Source organism: Oncorhynchus keta, chromosome 36 (genome assembly GCF_023373465.1).
Source record: "Oncorhynchus keta strain PuntledgeMale-10-30-2019 chromosome 36, Oket_V2, whole genome shotgun sequence".
NCBI classification, from domain to species: Eukaryota; Metazoa; Chordata; class Actinopteri; order Salmoniformes; family Salmonidae; genus Oncorhynchus; species Oncorhynchus keta.
This window is the reverse complement of record NC_068456.1, coordinates 28064183-28083841: the sequence shown is the minus strand read 5'-3', so window position 1 is coordinate 28083841 and position 19659 is coordinate 28064183. Positions and strand designations below refer to the sequence as shown.

Sequence of the window (19659 nt, the reverse complement as noted above, 5' to 3'; positions counted from 1 at the left end):
CTATTGTATTATTGACTGTATGTTTTGTTTATTCCATGTGTAACTCTGTGTTGCTGTATGTGTCGAATTGCTACGCTTTATCTTGGCCAGGTCGCAGTTGCAGGTGAGAACTTGTTCTCAACTAGCCTACCTGGTAAAATAAAGGTGAAATAAATCAAATAAATAAATAGCAAAGTTATTACCTCATACTCCTTCACATCGACTCAGTACTGGTACCCCTGGCATATAGCCAAGTTATTACCTCGTACCCCTTCACATCGACTCAGTACTGGTACCCTTGGCATATAGCCAAGTTATTACCTCGTACCCCTTCACATCGATTCAGTACTGGTACCCCTGGCATATAGCCAAGTTATTACCTCGTATCCCTTCACATCGACTCAGTACTGGTACCCCTGGCATATAGCCAAGTTATTACCTCGTACCCCTTCACATCGACTCAGTACTGGTACCCCTGGCATATAGCCATATTATTGGTACTCATTGTGTATCTATTATTACTTGATTTACTTTTCTATTATTTCTCTATTTTCCCTTTCTCTGTATTGTTGGGAAAGGCTTGTGAGTAAGCCTTCCACTGTTAGTTCACATGTTGTTTACGAAGCATGTGACAAATAAAATGTGATTTGAAATGAGAGTAAGACCTACACACCAGAGCCCAGTCTCACAGGAAATGACATAAAACAGGGTTAAAGGTCAAAGGTGAAAAATTTACCTGGGATTCTTCCGGCTGCATGGGTGAAGAGGTTGTCATTACAAAGTATTACCAGTGACAGAGAGAGAGAGAGAGAGAGAGAGAGAGAGAGAGAGAGAGAGAGAGAGAGAGAGAGAGAGAGAGAGAGAGAGAGAGAGAGAGAGAGAGAGAGAGAGAGAGAGAGAGAGAGAGAGAGAGAGAGAGAGAGAGAACAGATGATTGAATGTACACTATACAGTATAACATGCCAGTATACTCCCTAGTCATACTCGTGAAAACAGATGGTGGTTCTCTCTCTCCCATCCTTTCTCCTTTTTTAAATGTAACCTTTATTTAACTAGGCAAGTCAGTTATGAACAAATTCTTATTTACAATGATGGCCTAGGAACAGTGGGTTAACTGCCTTTTTTACCTTGTCAGCTTGGGGACTTGATCTAGCAACCTTTCGCTTACTGGCCCAACACTCTAACCACTAGGCTACCTGCCACTCCTTAGCAGTACAATAACATCTTAACAGACTCAGAAAAAACGTTCTAATTGTCTTATGCCATGCTGAGAGTACTAGCTGCCATATGACTTGATGTAAGAAGACAGTGAAAGAGATACACTGGCCTGTTATTACGGGATGGGTACTAACTATTATTATAACGATCAGAGCAGAAATACAACATGTCAATCTGTGTGAACGGGCATGACCTGAGAGAGTGTGTGTATATGTGTCATTTTGTACGGTACTAGAATTGTGAATTGTGTTTTTGCCGTCACTGTATTAAGTGAAGGGTGTTGTGGTGCTTTTGGCGTGCACTGTCCATGCTGAGGGGTGTGTGGCTGTTCTACGGTGTGTAGTGGTGTTTTTAGCATGCAGTGAAAGAATTGAAGAGTATGTGGTGTGCAGTGTCCATGCTGAAGGGTGTTGTGGTGGTTTTGTGCTAACCTGCTCTGATCTCGTCTGCAGTGCGGTCGATGAGCACGTAGAGGGACCACACCACGCAGGTGATGGCGATGACATGGAACGTCACAGAACAAATGATCTTCCTCCTCTCACTAGACGTCATCTGGAGCTTCTCCCACTGAGAGAGGGAGAGAGAGAGAGAGAGAGAAACAAAAGAGGTCAAGTCAGACCCACACAAACACACACATGCACACACACTCAAAGACTCCATTGTGTTCTTTTGGACAGGGTTTGGGCGATTGACTATCAATGGACTTTTGCGGTCTGGCAAAAAAATTCCCTCTTCAGAAGCTGCTTAAACTGAGTGCTAAATATTTGATGGCCATCATTCAGTCAGTGTAATGTGGATCATTCAGTTACACACTGATTCTGGTTAACAATTTATCAGCTGTCCAGTACCACTCAACCACATCGTTAGACCTCTCATAGATCCAACACCCAGGAGGGTTTCTTTATTGATCCATGAAACCCATTGAAATCAATGGTCAAATTCAAATACATATTGGTACATTACACATCTGAATATCTGATGCAATCTCTCAATAACCTTCATAGATGTCGACATGCTTTGAAATTCTTTAGAACAAGCATGAAAGGCCAATGGCCACAATGTATTTTTCAGCTTTCTGGTATTGATTTGATGAAAAGAAGGAAAGGGAGCCCTGAGAGGGATGACTGAATGGGGAACAGGGAGAGGAGCACTCTGCCCATCCACTCTTCTCTGTCAGAGAGGGGGTATAACATGTGTGTGTGTTTAACTATTCTTGTGGGGTCGAAGTCATTTGACCAACTGGGGACATGTTGTTGGTCCCCATGATCTCTAGGGGGTTTAGGGTTAAGGTTAGAAGTAGTGTTAGGGTTAGAATTACATTAAGGGCTAGGAGCTAAGGTTAGTTTTAGGGTTAGGTTTAGGAGCTAAGGTTAGGTTTAGGGTTAGGTTTGGGTTTATGCTGGTATTAAACCTTAGGTTGCACAGGCCTATTGCAACTTACTGCCCGGTTTCTATATTGTACATCAGACCGGTCTGGAGAGGGTGGGAGAACATGAAAGGCATTAAGGTTAGGGTAAGAGTACGGGTTAGGGTTAGGGGTTAGGGAAAATAGGATTTTGAATGGGACTGAATTGGTGTGTCCCCACAAGGTCAGCTGTACAAGACTGTGTGTGTGTGTGTGTGTGTGTGTGTGTGTGTGTGTGTGTGTGTGTGTGTGTGTGTCCCTCAACGGGGACCTGGGACTATTAACAGAATGGCCTATATTTAAGTGCTTTTGTTCAATTAATCAACAGTGAAATCATCTTCTTCAAAGCCTTAAACCCCATGTCATGCTACTCTTATCAGTATTAGATCATTAAAACAGCTTTCTGTCATGGCAGTGTCTTCAAGTGGGGGTCACATCTGAATTTCCAGGTCACAGTCATCTCTGGGAGTGAAGAACTAGAATAGAATGAGTGTATTGCACACACACACACACACACACACACACACACACACACACACACACACACACACACACACACACACACACACACACACAGTTTTCCACAAGCACACAGAGTATCCAGCCAAATAAGCCAGGATCCCCCGGGCTGAACAAGCTCCATTTTGGTGGCCTCTGGAACATTCTAATGCCTGGGTTCCATCTGAAATACACAGTGAAATTACTCAATACTTTATTGAGTTTACCTCCCAGATTGGAACAATTTGTCGTGGTATTGTGTTTACATTTTAAATGACTGAAAATGTATGAATTCAGTGTATTGTTTGTTTTTTGAGATCCAGTACCGTCTAGTCATAGATATGATCAGGACATTTAACCTGTCTTCTCTTGAGATTAAACTATTTTACTGCAAGATATGAGTTGCCACAATTATGTTTGTTCTTCAAATGATGTATTTAATTAAAACAGAAAAAATAAGTAAATTGCCCAAATTTCCACCCTCTTAAAAATGTAAGGTTACATTTTAAAATCAAACAAATTGTGTGATGGGCACTTTTTCAAATGAAAAAAATGGGTCTCTAAAATAAACAGAACAGATGCTGAATGAAGTTCTGGGTCTGGGTCTGTGTAACAGTTGTCTTCGGTGGAAGGAGAGGAGGACCAAAGCGCAGCGTGGTAAGTGTTCATATTTTTTATAAAACAACTGAACACTGAACAAAAACAACAAAACGACAAACGAACAGTCTTGTAAGGTGACGAAAAACACTAAACAGAAAATAATCACCCACAAATCACAGGTGGGAAAAGGCTACCTAAGTATGATTCTCAATCAGAGACAACGAACGACACCTGCCTCGCCCTGACCAAACTAAAACAAAGACATAACAAAGGAGCTAAGGTGAGAACTTGACAGTCTGACAGTCTGGTCTATACGTGTTAAGAGACGAGATAGAACAGGTCAACTAGTGAAAGAATTTCAATAAGTGTTTGCAACTCTGTTTGTGAATTGCAGTATGTTATTTATTCTAAAAAAAAACACTTGTTTGACAACTGACCCACATATTTCTTCTTAAGTCTGCTGACTTGCACAGGCTTCAATCTTCCTTTTAAAAGAAATGTTCTCAGCTATCTGCAATACAGGTATGACTGAGGAATGAAACAGGTGTTAAATATGGGCTTTGCTACACAGAACAGTCAACTAGTCCATTGTCAACACTTTGACTAAATCAGTAGACATGGATCAATGTCTTTGAAAATACCATGTAAGTATCATTAGCATTTAAAACAATTCAATCCGTCTTCTTTGATCATATTTTGGACCAGAGTGAGGCTCTAACTCCATCTAACTTCATCGAATGTTTTCATTATTTATCTGAAGATAATCGCCAAAAAGCCTACCAGTATGCAAATGTATGTCTCTCTTACCGATGCGATTGGGTAGGCTACTCACCAGTCGATAACTGATGGACTGGCAAGTCCTGATGCAATACAGTATAACTACGTTATATGACTTATGAATGGCAAGGATACATGAGATTGACTTCATTCTGTCAGTTTGACACCATGTATAAACTAGTCAAGCTTGCTGTTCGTCAATCAAACCACAGTAAGCCTAGGTGCCAGCACTTCGTGGCTGCATACCAAACACGCAAAATAAATCAATCAGTTTTCCAGAAAACAATAGGCTGAGTGGATTTCCACTCATCGTTACCACATTGTATTGGACGTGCAAATTGACTCACATAGACGATGAAGAAGCAGCATGCTTTCTCCTCCGTGTAAAGAAATTTGACCACTGAGTACACAACACAGACACACAGGTACCAGGAGGCGGGACAGACATCAGACTGTCAAACCAGCAGTGTTTCCCTGTCATCACTGTGTTTCCCTGACAGGCTCCTGTCCAATGAATAGATCGCTAGAAGATGCATTTCATTCATTCTAGTGGGAGAGGTCTTGGCTAACGTTGTTTCTGACTTGCGAATGGTAAAAAGTTGCCTAGATAATGTGAAAAAAGTATCCAGCTGAAAATGAGTGTGCAACCGGCTATATGCTGTAGCCAACAGCCGATGCTAGACGAAAACACTGCACACACACACACACACACACACACACACACACACACACACACACACACACACACACACACACACACACACACACACACCTTCTGTCTCACCTTACGCAGGGGTTTCAGCTTGGTCTGCATGATGAACTGGTACTTGCAGAGTTCACAGCAGCGTGTGTCTGAGGACTTGATCCACTGCTGCAGGCACGCCTGGTGGACGAAACGCAGGCTGCCCGTACAGTGGCACGGTGTTATCAACGGGCTCTCCTCATCTCCTTCACAGTGACAGATCCTACAGAGAGAGACACAGACACACAGGGTCAGTTACAGACACAGATAAGTAGACCATAGCAGATACACAGCTATTGATGGACTGGATGTCAGCTGTATGCCTTTGTGGTTAGAGCGTCTGCTAAATGACGTAAATGGGCCAGTAGCCGAAAGGTTGCTGGATCGAATCCCCGAGCTGACAATGTAATAATCTGTCATTCTACCCCTGAACAAGGCAGTTAACCCACTGTTCCCTGGTAGGTCATCATTATAAATAAGAACTTGTTCTTACATGACTTAAATAAAGCTTCAATAAAAAATATATATACAGTGCCTTTAGAAAGTATTCATACACACCCCTTGACTTACTCCAGTTTGTTGTTTTACAGACAGTTACTGATAGAGTTATTACCCCCAGACAGTTATTACTTACAGACAGTTAATGATATAGTTATTACCCCCAGACAGTTATTACTTACAGACAGTTAATCGTAAAGTTATTACTTACAGACAGTTAATGATATAGTTATTACCCCCAGACAGTTATTACTTACAGACAGTTAATCGTAAAGTTATTACTTACAGACAGTTAATGATAAAGTTATTACTTACAGACAGTTAATGATAAAGTTATTACCCACAGACAGTTACTGATAGAGTTATTACCCCCAGACAGTTATTACTTACAGACAGTTACTGATAGTTATTACCCCCAGACAGTTATTACTTACAGACAGTTACTGATAGAGTTATTACCCCCAGACAGTTATTACTTACAGACAGTTACTGATAGAGTTATTACCCCCAGACAGTTATTACTTACAGACAGTTACTGATAGAGTTATTACCCCCAGACAGTTATTACTTACAGACAGTTACTGATAGAGTTATTACCCCCAGACAGTTATTACCCCAGACAGTTACTGATAGAGTTATTACCCCCAGACAGTTATTACCCCAGACAGTTACTGATGAGTTATTACCCCCAGACAGTTATTACTTACAGACAGTTACTGATAGAGTTATTACCCCCAGACAGTTATTACTTACAGACAGTTACTGATGAGTTATTACCCCCAGACAGTTATTACTTACAGACAGTTACTGATAGAGTTATTACCCCCAGACAGTTATTACTTCCAGACAGTTAATGATACAGTTATTACTTACAAACAGTTACTGATAAAGTTATTACCCACAGACAGTTAATGATACAGTTATTACTTACAGACAGTTAATGATAGTTATTACCCCCAGACAGTTATTACTTACAGACAGTTACTGATACAGAGTTATTACCTCCAGACAGTTACTGATAAAGTTATTACCTCCAGACAGTTAATCCCTATACAGTTATTACCCCCTCCCTATACAGTTATTACACACACACCCTTACAGACAGTCTCCCTATACAATGATAGAGTTATTACACCCTTCCCTAGACAGTTACACCCTTCCAGACAGTTAATGATACAGTTATTACTTACAAACAGTTACTGATAGAGTTATTACACCCAGACAGTTAATGATACAGTTATTACTTATACAAACAGTTACTGATAGTTACACCCCCCTCTCCCTAGACAGTTCTCCCTATACACACACATACCCTCTCCCTACAGACAGTTACTGATACAGAGTTCTCCCTATACCAGACAGTTATTACCCCACCCTCTCCCTAGACAGTTATACACATTTACCCTTTTACAAATTACTTACAGACAGTTCCTGATACAGAGTTATTCCCTATACCAGACACCCTTACTGATAGACACACACACCCTATTCCCTATACACACACACACACCCTCTCCCTATACACACACACCCTCTCCCTATACACACACACACCCCTCTCCCAATACACACACACCCTCTCCCTATACACACACACACACCCTCTCCCTCCCACATACACCCTCCCCTACACCACACCACACCCTCTCCCTATACACACACACCCCTCTCCCTACACACACACACACACACACCCACACACACCCTCTCCCTACACACACACACACACATATACACACACACACACCTTCTCCACACACACACCCTCCTCCCCTACACACACACACACACACACATACACACACTCTCCCTACACACACACACACACACACACACATTCTCCCTATACACCCACACACCCTCTCCCTACACACACACACACACCACCCTCCCTATACCCACCCTCCCCCTATACACACACACCCCTCTGCCTACACACACACACACCCTCTCCCTACACACACACACACACACACACACACCCTCTCCCTACACACACACACACACCCTCTCCCTACACACACACACACACACTCTCCCTACACACACACACACACACACACCCAACACACACACACACACACACACACACACACACACACACACACACACACACATCTAGGTTGTTTCGGGGAGGTAGGTGTGATTAAATGACAACATAAAGAAAGGAGGAGGGAAAACAGAACAGCATTATGACTTCCTCAAAAACAGACTAAGGAGGATAGAGGCGTGGAGGGATGGAGTAGGGATAGATAGGAGGTAGTTCTATTGGTTATGGCTGGGGAGGAGAAGAGGAGAGAGTGGGATGGAGGGAGAGAGAGGAGGTAGTTCTTAATGGTTATGGCTGGGGAGGAGAAGAGGAGAGAGGCGTGGATGGAGAGAGAGGAGGTAGTTTTTAGTGGTTATGGCTGGGGAGGAGAAGAGGAGAGAGTGGGATGGAGGGAGAGAGAGGAGGTAGTTCTTAATGGTTATGGCTGGGGAGGAGAAGAGGAGAGAGGCGTGGATGGAGAGAGAGGAGGTAGTTCTTAGTGGTTATGGCTGGGGAGGAGAAGAGGAGAGAGGCGTGGATGGAGAGAGAGGAGGTAGTTCTATTGGTTATGGCTGGGGAGGAGAAGAGGAGAGAGGCGTGGAGGGAGAGAGAGGAGGTAGTTCTTAGTGGTTATGGCTGGGGAGGAGAAGAGGAGAGAGGCGTGGAGGGAGAGTGTGTGTGGTGTTTGTTTGCGGCTCTGCAAATCACTGAGAAACATGTACCATACCAGTCTGACTCCATAACGGTAGTCATAAAGAATGAGACATTTAGAATAGTATTCAGATAGCGTGTGAAATGATGTTTTACCAGACTGTTGAGTGGGGACAAAATTGGTGTAAATAGACTAGCAGATGATACACTGCTGGCTGGGAATATGATAGAAACAGGGATTCAATTTGCCCTGCTTTGTCAGCCAGAACACACCTTCTTGAGCAGAGATAGTGAGATGGTAAGTGCCATGGACACTAGCAGAGCATCTCAACATGAAACGCATTCAAATGCCAGCGGGAAACATGATGTAAACAGAATGATTATTCCTAATCCCTCTCTCGCACTCTGTATGAATATTTCATCATCTATCTGTCTTTAAACTTGGCGCCCGCCAAACATACACGTTTCCTGTTTTAATTCAGACTTGTCATGAACGAGCATTATAATATCTGTATAATTTGGAAGTATTGGAATTAGGACAAGACAGTATCTAAAGGAAATACTGTCGCAATAGTGAACTTGATGAAATGTATTTGGAGGTGTTTGCAGAATTGTTTTATTTTGCAGTGACATTTGTTGTATCTGCCCCCAGGGCACACACTGGTTGAATCAACTATGCTTTCACATCATTTCAATGAAATGATATTGAACTAACGTGGAATGGACGTTAAATTGATGTCTGTGCCCAGCTGGTGACCCTTTCTAACAGTCTATTTTTTTTGCAAATTGTTGTGGACCAGTCCAATGTGGATGGTCATTTGTATGGCTACTTTGGGAATATTAAATAATCATGGCCAGAAAAGGTGAGGAATTTATTCTGCAATGGTTATTAAAGAACACCTGCTCTTTCCATGACTGACTGACCAGGTGAATCCAGGTGAAAGATATGATCCCTTATTGATGTCACTTGTTAAATCCACTTCAATCAGTGTAGATGAAGGGGAGGAGACAGGTTAAAGATAGAATTTTAAGCCTTCAGACAATTGAGGCATGGATTGTGTATGAGTGCTGTTCAGATGGTGAATGGGCAAGATAAAATAAGAGCCTTTGAACAGGGTCTGGTAATAGGTGCCAGGCACTGCGGTTTGTGTCAAGAACTGAAACGCCCCTGGTTTTTTCCAATCAACAATTTCCTGTTTGTATCAAGAACGGCCAGCCAACTTGACACAACTTGTGGAAAGCATTGGAGTCAACATGGGCCAGCATCCCTGTGGAACCCTTTCAACACCTTGCAGAGTTCATGCCCTGATGAATAGAGGTTGTTCAATTTAATATTAGGAAGGTGTTCCTAATGTTTTTTACACTCAGTATATATTTCCCATTTGCACAAGTCTACTACTAGTCTACTACTAGTCTACTATTACCTTCTTGCAATGCAAGACTTCAACTATTAGAAACTGTTTGACCGTATGATTGTTCACGGGAGGATAAGCACATTCTCACGTCAATTTCAGTTTTTATAAAAGCCAACTATTGAGTGAAAAATGTAGCATATGCATGTTTTAGAACACAACTTATAAATAAGGCCCTGATGACAGTCGCATCTAAAGCTCTCCTCTGTTCCTCCCTCTGTTCCTCCCTCTGTTCCTCCCTCTGTTCCTCCCTCTGTTCCTCCCTCTGTTCCTCCCTCATACACCCTGATCACACAGTCAATGTCCAATAAGCAGTTGAATAACTTTCTCCTCTCCACTGTGTTTAATAACATAATACCATTGTTTCAATGGAAAAACCGTGGTTTTGGTACGTCCGTACAAGTCAGCATTGATCTATAACATCTCCTTTCCATTGGTAACACATGCCCTGGCTCGATTTCTAATCATTGCCTCTTGGTCAGATTCAAGCCGAACCGGGGAGAGTCACTCCAATAATGTTTCAGAAAGACTGTTGCATTCGGCTAGCAGCCAGGACAGAGTGGAGCAGAATTAACAGAGTGGGTGGCAAGGCATAATATAATAGCCATATCTAGGAAAACCAAAGTTCCAAAGGCTGGGCCTAATATAGTGTATAAGAGGTCATACAATAAGTTTTGTGGTGATTCATATGTTGATGATTGAAAATTTGCTGGTCTGTGGTGTGTAATGAGGAGCAACCAGACGCTGCACTTGATGCATTTATGAAACGACTTATTCCAGTTACTAATAAACACGCACTCATTAATGAAATGACTGTAAAAACTGTTAAATCCCCTTGGATTGATGAGGGATTGAAAAATTGTATGGTTGGGAGGGAAGAGGAAAAAGGTATGGCAATTAAGTCTGGCAGCCCAACTGACTGGCAAACATACTGCAAATTAAGAAATCATGTGACTAAACTAAATGAAAAGAAACTACACTACGAAACAAAGATAAATTATATAAGGAATGATAGTAAAAAGCTTTGGGGCACCTCAAATTACATTTTGGGGAAAAAAGCTAACAAGGCTCCTTCTTTCATTGAATCAGATGGCTCATTCATCACAAAGCCCACTGATATTGCAAACTACTTTAATTACTTTTTCATTGGCAAGATAAGCAAACTTAGGGAAGACATGCCAGCAACAAATGCAGACACTACACATCCAAGTATATCAGACCAAATTATGAAAGACAAGAATTGTACTTTTGAAATCCAGAAAGTCAGTGTGGAAGAGGTGAAAAAAAAATATTTTTGTCTATCAACAATGACAAGCCACCAGGGTCTGAAAATCTAGATGGAAAATTACTAAGGATAATAGCTGACGATATTGCCATTTCTTCAATTTAAGCCTACTAGAGAGTATGTGCCCTCAGGCCTGGAGGGAAGCGAAAGTCATTCCGCTACCCAAGAATAGTATAAAATGATTGTGGGGGCTGTTTTGTTAGACTTCAGTGCAGCTTTTGACATTATTGATCATAGTCTGCTGCTGGAAAAACTTGTGTTATAGCATTTTAAGTTCGAATGAAGATTTGCAACCTTTCCCACAGTCAGAGCAGCAATGAGATTTCTTCCCTGTGGGTCTCTGCTGGTAATCTCTGGTAGTGAAGTGAGCTGTATCATAGTCCTGTCACTGCTTCACTCCCTGGCTATGCTGATGCTCTTCCTCCACGACAATGTCCGTCCCTGCTATAATGTGGATAAAGAGTTACTTGTCTAACAAAACACAGAAGGTGTTCTTTAATGGAGGCCTATCAAATATAATCCAGTTAGAATCAGGAAATCCCCAGGGTAGCTGTTTAGGCCCCTTGCTTTTTCAAATTTTTACTAACGACGTGCCACTGACTGAGTAAAGCCAGAGTTTCTATGTATGCAGATGACTCAACGCTATACACGTCAGCTACTACAGCGACTGAAATTACTGCCAATGTTTAGTCGCTGTAGTAGCTGACGTGTATAGCGTTGAGTCATCTGCATACATAGAAACTCTGGCTTTACTCAAAGTCAACAAAAAGCTGCAGTTAGTTTCAGAGTGGGTGGCAAGGAATAAGTTACCCCTAAATATTTATAAAACTAAAAGCATTGTATTTGGAAAAACACTCACTAAACCCTAAACCTCAACTAAATCTTGTAATAAATAATGTGGAAATTGAGCAAGTTGAGATGACTAAACTGCTTGGAGAAACACTAGATTGTAAACTGTCATGGTCAAAACATGTTGATGCAGTAGTAGCTAAGATGGGGAGAAGTCTGTCTGTAATAAAGCAATGCTCTGCCTTCTTAACAACACAATCAACAAAGCAGGTCCTACAGGCCCTAGTTTTGTCGCAACTTGACTACTGTTCAGTCGTGTGGTCAAGTGCCACAAAAAAGGACAGGAAAATTGCAATTGGCTCAGAACAGGGCAGCACGGCTGGCCTTTGGAGAGCTAATATTAATAATATGCATGTCAATCTTTCCTGGCTGAAAGTGGAGGAGAGATTGACTTAATCAATACTTTTATTTATGAGAGGTATTGACATGTTGAATGCACCGAGCTGTCTGTCTAAACTACTGGCCCACAGCTCGGACACCCATGCATATCCCACAAGACTATGGGAGGCACACAGTACTACATAGAGCCATGAGTACATGGAAATCATGAAAATTCCACATCAAGTAACTGACGCAAGCAGTAAAATTAGATTTAAAAAACAGATTAAACAACACCTTATGGGGACTGTGAAGCAATACAAACATTGTCACACACACACACACACACACACACACACACACACACACACACACACACACACACACACACACACACACACACACACACACACACACACACACACACACACACACAATAGATACACATGGATTTAGTTCTGTAGATATGTGGTAGTGGTGGAGTAGGGGCCTGAGGGCACACAGTGTGTTGTGAAATCTGTGAATGTATTGTACTGTTTTAAAATTGTATAAACTGCCTTAATTTTGAGGGACCCCAGGAAGAGTAGCTGCTATGTGGATCCATAATAAATACAAATACAAACAGGAAGTGTCAGTAGTGATCTCAATCCATGAGTACATCCCAAATGGCACCCTATTACTCTTTATAGTGCACCACTTTAGGAATAGAGTTCAATCAAAGCTCCTTAAGGTTCTATATTTGTCTTGTTCTCTATAGGGAGTAACAAGTCAGGACACCATCCACCTGTGTGTTCGTCTGTCTCTGTCTCTGTCTACTTCCCTCTCTCTCTCTGTCTGTCTGTCAAGTCAGAACACCATCCGCACCCCTCTCTCTGTCTGCCTGCCTGCCTGCCTGCCTGCCTGCCTGCCTGCCTGCCTGCCTGTCTGTCTGTCTGTCTGTCTGTCTGTCTGTCTGTCTGTCCCTGTGGATTGCCAGACTTAATCATTTAAATCCTACTTAGCAAGTAGAAAAATAAAACACACCCACGCAAGCCTTGCACTCACACACCTACACTTGCCTACACAGTACATACTCCTGACACGAGTCAGGTCATGAGCTACCCGACCTTGGTCTGACACAAAGTGCGTGTGTGTATACATGTATGCGTGTATACGTCTGTGTGTCATACCTTATAAGGCTATTTGAAGCCAATAATCTGCCTGTTGATCCCGAGCCTGAACCCACTCCCAGAGAGCTCATGTTCCTCTCTCCCAGGACAACTACCTCATTTGAGCTGGGTCAGGGAGTGTGTGGCGTGCAGGAATCTACCACCACAAGGTTGAAAGGGGGTGGACCACAGGACTCTACCACCACAAGGTTGGAAGGGGGTGGACCACAGGACTCTACCACCACAAGGTTGAAGGGGGGTGGACCACAGGACTCTACCACCACAAGGTTGAAAGGGGGTGGACCACAGGACTCTACCACCACAAGGTTTAAGGGGGGTGGACCACAGGAATCTAGCACCACAAGGTTGAAAGGGGGTGGACCACAGGACTCTACCACCACAAGGTTTAAGGGGGGTGGACCACAGGAATCTACCACCACAAGGTTGAAGGGGGGTGGACCACAGGAATCTAGCACCACAAGGTTGAATGGGGGTGGACCAAAGGACTCTACTTCCACGTCACGTCACAGGGGTGTTCAGGCTCTACCACTTCACAGGATGGGCTGGGCAGGACTCTACTACGTCACGTCCCAGGAGGGGTGAGCAGGATCCAGCAATGGCATTCTATGGAACTCTACCACAAAACAGCACAGGGTGACAATCCAGGAATCACCCACCTGCAGCAGTCTCCGGACAGCGAATAGGGAGAGAGCGGGCCTGGCGTGAGCGGCCCTGTTTTCTCTGAGTGGGTGGGTGACGAACACTGGTCCAGAAACGAAAACTGGTCCAGATCGCTGTCTTCGTCCATGTAGCAGAGGGGGGCTTCCCCGAGGAGAGCCGCTACCCCGCCTCCAGCATCTCTTCCTGGGATTCCAGCCCCTGTCCAAGCCCCGGGCCTTCCCTTGGGGACCTCGAACACCTCATCATCCCCCAAGAGGTCCTCTGCTCCCCCCAGGGGAGGCTCACTGCCCCCCATCAGGGCGCTGAAGGATTTGGCGATGTGGAGGCGGGAATCGTAGCTCCCCAGCTCAGAACACTGGAGACTGGCCGAAGTAGAGGAGCGAGAGAAAGGGAGGAAGAGGCGGAGGAGGTTGGAGCTGGGAGGGTGGAGCTGGGAGTTAGGAGGAGGAGGAGGGGGGACGCCGGTAGAGGGAGGTTGGAGGCAGTGTTGGGGGTTGAGGTATTTGTAGTTGTTGGTGAACGAGGGGACAAGGTGAGGGTGTGTGTGGGTGTGTGTGTGCGTGGGGAACGAAGGTAGGTTTGAGGCCTGGTGTGGGAGTGTGGCTGCTTTGCCGTTGAGTGCCTTGGATTTACGGTCCGTGTTGGGTGGTTCGGGTTTAACCTCCAGCTCTCCTTCAGAACACGTCCGGTCTATGAAGTGCAGTCCACTACAGAGACTATCCATGCGCTGGCCAACATCGTTCAGAGAGTGAGAAAACTTCAGTGTCCCATTGACTGTGGAGGGACGGAGCAATGAAAACCATTCCGTTCCGAATGAGACCCCGCCCCGGGCTTTGGGGGGCTTGAAGGCTGGGGGTGCGTCCAGGCAGAGCGTTGTCATGGAGATGTCTCCTCCTGACCCTTGAGAGGTTTTGCCGTTTGAGTTCAATAGAACCACGGCGGTCTGCAAAGGCTTCTGGGAGCACTGGTCTGGAGATGTGACGGTAAGGCTGTGTGTGAGGGAGTGGAGGGATAGAGGGGTGAGGGATGGAAGTTGGAGGAGTGGAGGGATGAAGGGATGGAAGTTGGAGGGATGAAGGGATGGAAGTTGGAGGAGTGGAGGGATGAAGGGATGGAAGTTGGAGGAGTGGAGGGATGAAGGGATGGAAGTTGGAGGAGTGGAGGGATGAAGGCATGGACAGGTGGATGATAGTGGAAAACCGGTATAGGAGAGAGGAGAAGAGAGACAAGCAGGAGGGAGGAGAGAGGGGTAGAAAAAAGAGAAATGAAACAAAAGGCCAGCGTGCATTCAAAGAAAGAAAACAGGATGGAGAATTAAAACAGGGAAACAAGGTGGTTGGTGTAAAGCAGACAATGTGACAATGGACAATAAAGTGTTCTTCTTCAGTACAGTGTACTACTCCTCACTTCCAACTCCAGCTCCTATCTATTCTGTTTGGCATCAGGCAACACCATCTGTGACCCGTCTTTCATAATATCAACTATCCATGGGTCTGCCTTGCCCTCAGCAGCCAAATGCAATTGAAGGATGTAAACCAGCAGATGTCATGGTTGGAGGGATAAAGGTCAGGGGGTTAGAGTTCAAAGGTTATTATTTAAAGGTGTGTGTACAGTACCTGCAGATGTCCTGGTTGGAGGGGGTGACCGACGTTCGTGAGAAGTTGCAGGGGGCGTTGACGGAGGTGGGGCTCCCCGCCTGAGGGAGAGAGCGAGAAATACAAAAATGACTCTGATTAGTCTCATTGGCATCACCAGATGCCTGCATATACAGTAAAGAGTAGTGCTGAGTGATTAACCGACAACGTTAGGTTAGATACACACAAACCACACGAGAGAGAAATGAACACAACACAACGATGAGAGAAAGGATAAGAGAGTTTGTGAAAGTATGCCTAGTTAACTAGGATGACTAAAGACAGTATAGTATGGGGATCACAGAGATAACTGTCTGGCTGGCAGGCTGCTACTGCCTGAACAAACACGAGATGATAACTTTGTCTGGCTGGCAGGCTGCTACTGCCTGAACAAGCACGAGATGATAACTTTGTCTGGCTGGCAGGCTGCTACTGCCTGAACAAGCACGAGATGATAACTTTGTCTGGCTGGCAGGCTGCTACTGCCTGAACAAACACGAGATGATAACTTTGTCTGGCTGGCAGGCTGCTACTGCCTGAACAAACACGAGATGATAACTTTGTCTGGCTGGCAGGCTGCTACTGCCTGAACAAACACGAGATGATAACTTTGTCTGGCTGGCAGGCTGCTACTGCCTGAACAAACACGAGATGATAACTTTGTCTGGCTGGCAGGCTGCTACTGCCTGAACAAACACGAGATGATAACTTTGTCTGGCTGGCAGGCTGCTACTGCCTGAACAAACACGAGATGATAACTTTGTCTGGCTGGCAGGCTGCGACTGCCTGAACAAACACGAGATGATAACTTTGTCTGGCTGGCAGGCTGCTACTGCCTGAACAAACACGAGATGATAACTTTGTCTGGCTGGCAGGCTGCTACTGCCTGAACAAACACGAGATGATAACTTTGTCTGGCTGGCAGGCTGCTACTGCCTGAACAAACACGAGATGATAACTTTGTCTGGCTGGCAGGCTGCGACTGCCTGAACAAACACGAGATGATAACTTTGTCTGGCTGGCAGGCTGCGACTGCCTGAACAAACACGAGATGATAACTTTGTCTGGCTGGCAGGCTGCTACTGCCTGAACAAACACGAGATGATAACTTTGTCTGGCTGGCAGGCTGCGACTGCCTGAACAAACACGAGATGATAACTTTGTCTGGCTGGCAGGCTGCTACTGCCTGAACAAACACGAGATGATAACTTTGTCTGGCTGGCAGGCTGCTACTGCCTGAACAAACACGAGATGATAACTTTGTCTGGCTGGCAGGCTGCTACTGCCTGAACAAACACGAGATGATAACTTTGTCTGGCTGGCAGGCTGCTACTGCCTGAACAAACACGAGATGATAACTTTGTCTGGCTGGCAGGCTGCTACTGCCTGAACAAACACGAGATGATAACTTTAAGGAATTCAAAATAATAGTCATCAAATAAAAACGAAGTAATATACACAACTAAAATATTTTATTATTGGATAGTAATTTCAAATGTTCTATTGATGTCTACCCAATGTGGACCTGACAGAGACAATATTTTGACAATTGAATGTTCACTATTTTTGGCTTGGAAAGCTCTAATCATTGTATTGTCATTATTTCATAATGTATTTCTTGTTTATTTATTTTTATTGGAACCCAAATCGAAAACCGTTATTATTTTTTAATAATTGAAACGAAACAAACTAGAAAAGCACTAATCACTGAGCAGTAGTAGAGAGAGAGCTGGCCTCTGATTAGCTGTATACTTCCTCAGATATACATTGAACAAAAATATAAATGCATGAGCTGAAAAAAAATATCCTGAAACACAAGAAGCTTATTTATCTCAAATTTTGTGCACAATTTGTTTACATCCCTGTCTGTAATAAAGCCATTTTTGTGGAGAAAAACTCATTCTGATTGGCTGGGCCTGTCTCCCCAGTGGGTGGGCCTATTCCCTCCCAGACCCACCCCTGGCTGCACCCCTGCCCAGTCATGTGAAATCCATGGATTATGGCCTAATGCATTTATTTCAATAGACTCTTCCTTATGAACTGTAACTCAGTTACTCAGAAACTGTTGCATGTTGCGTTTATATTTTTGTTCAGTGTACTATATCCCATTTAGCAGACGCGTGTTAAGCGTTCAGTTCCACAGAATGCACATTTCTATCCAGCCCGCGCAATGATTTGAGTTGTCAATTCATTTTGGCCAGCTTCCATATCGCCCGTGATGCGCTGCACTACATGTCACAGCAACCACCGCCAACGTGATACACGCTAAACCGCTGTGCATTACCACACACACACACACACACACACACACACACACACACACACACAAGAGCCAGCTAGTGCGCTGTATCATGTCATCACTAATGGCACAGACCGAAAGTTTAAACGTGGTGTAGGCTCAATGTCCATGCCAAGTTTCCGTTCCAACAGGTCATTGCTGTAGCCTACAGAAAATGTCATCTTGTTTGTCAACAAGTTAAAGATAAAATATTCACACATAAATGACTACTAAAGGACAACAGGACACACACGCGAGCATAAATGAGTCAACAGCTGAGTCAGCTACTTTTTGAAATTACTGCCCGATACGCTCGCATCTGTGAATGGACTGTCAATTGCTTTGCTTTCGTGTATCGGGTTTACAGGCGCAGCGGAGGAAAGTGTACAGACACAGTACAGTCCTAGCTAGGCTACTAAAATGTTGCAGCCTAGCTTCATTTTTTAAAGCTTGACAATGAATAACCTAAACCTATTTATCTCTTCAGTAAAATGGCACCGGAGAAGAAGGCTGACGTTCTATGTGTACCCAAATTATTGTGTTTTTAGTTCGTTTATTTGCATTGTTTGTAACTTATTTTTTAACACTTATTTTGTACATAATGTTGCAGCTACGTCTCTTATGACCGAAAATTACTTCTGGACATCAGGACTGCGATTACTCACCACAGACTGGCAGAATTCTTTTTTACATTTTTTACCTTTAACGAGTCTGACAGCCCAACACAAATAATATACTGCTTTCTCGGGAACAGGCCCAGATCCCCGTAATTTGCTTGAAGAGGAGGCAGAGAAAAATGAGCCAGAGGGCAGGCTGCCTTCTGAGAATTCATAGGCAATCGAATAAATCCCCACTTCCATCCACTCTGCTAGCAAACGTGCAATCTTTGGAGAATAAAATCGATGACCTACGCGTAAGATTAAACTACCAACAGGACATTCAATACTGTAATATCTTATGTTTCACGGAGTCGTGACTGAACGACGACACTATCAACATACAGCAGCTTGGTTATACACTGTACCGGCAGGATAGAACAGCGGCGTCTGGTAAGACTAGAGGCAGCGGAATATGTATTTTTGTAAATAACAGCTGGTGCACAATATCTAAGAAAGTCTCAAGCTATTGCTCACCTGAGGTAGAGTATCTCATGATAAGCTGTAGACCACACTATATTCAGAACCACATTCCTGTAAATCTTAGAGAAGATCTAATGTTAAATACTGTTGAAGTAATATGGCTACAGGTTCATCTGCCTCACCTAAAGCCCATTCTTATGGGAAGCTGCTATAGACCACCAAGTGCTAACAGTCAGTATCTGGATAATGTGTGTGAAATGCTTGATAATGTATGTGATATCAAAAGATAAGTATATTTTCTGGGTGATTTAAATATTGATTGGCTATCATCAAGCTGCCCGCTCAGTTAAAAAACTTCAAACTGTAACCAGTGCCTGCAACCTGGATTAGGTTGTCCGTCAACCTACCAGGGTAGTTACAAACAGCACAGGCATTAAATCATCAACATGTATTGTTCATATCTTTACTAATGCTACAGATATTTGCTTTAAAGCAGTATACAAATCCAAAGGATGTAGTGATCACAATATAATAGCCATATTTAGGAATACCAAAGTTCCAAAGGCTGGGCCTAATAT

The 19659-nt window shown here is 43.7% G+C and overlaps 1 protein-coding gene across 10 annotated transcripts in view; it reads right to left on the bottom strand.

Annotated features, from left to right (window-relative positions):
* The window catches only part of LOC118369862 (E3 ubiquitin-protein ligase MARCHF8-like), a 196065-nt gene that overhangs the window by 19237 nt on the left and 157169 nt on the right, over positions 1-19659 (bottom strand). For 5 of the 10 annotated variants that reach the window (XM_052498749.1, XM_052498748.1, XM_052498751.1 and 2 more), the window contains 5 exons: positions 15707-15786; positions 14087-15079; positions 5262-5442; positions 1629-1764; positions 716-730 (listed from right to left, as the gene is read on the bottom strand). In XM_052498749.1, the coding sequence (XP_052354709.1) occupies positions 716-730; positions 1629-1764; positions 5262-5442; positions 14087-15079; positions 15707-15786 (1405 nt within the window). The remainder of the gene's footprint in view (positions 1-715; positions 731-1628; positions 1765-5261; positions 5443-14086; positions 15080-15706; positions 15787-19659) is intronic. The other 5 variants (XM_052498756.1, XM_052498754.1, XM_052498758.1 and 2 more) reach the window with 3 other exon arrangements.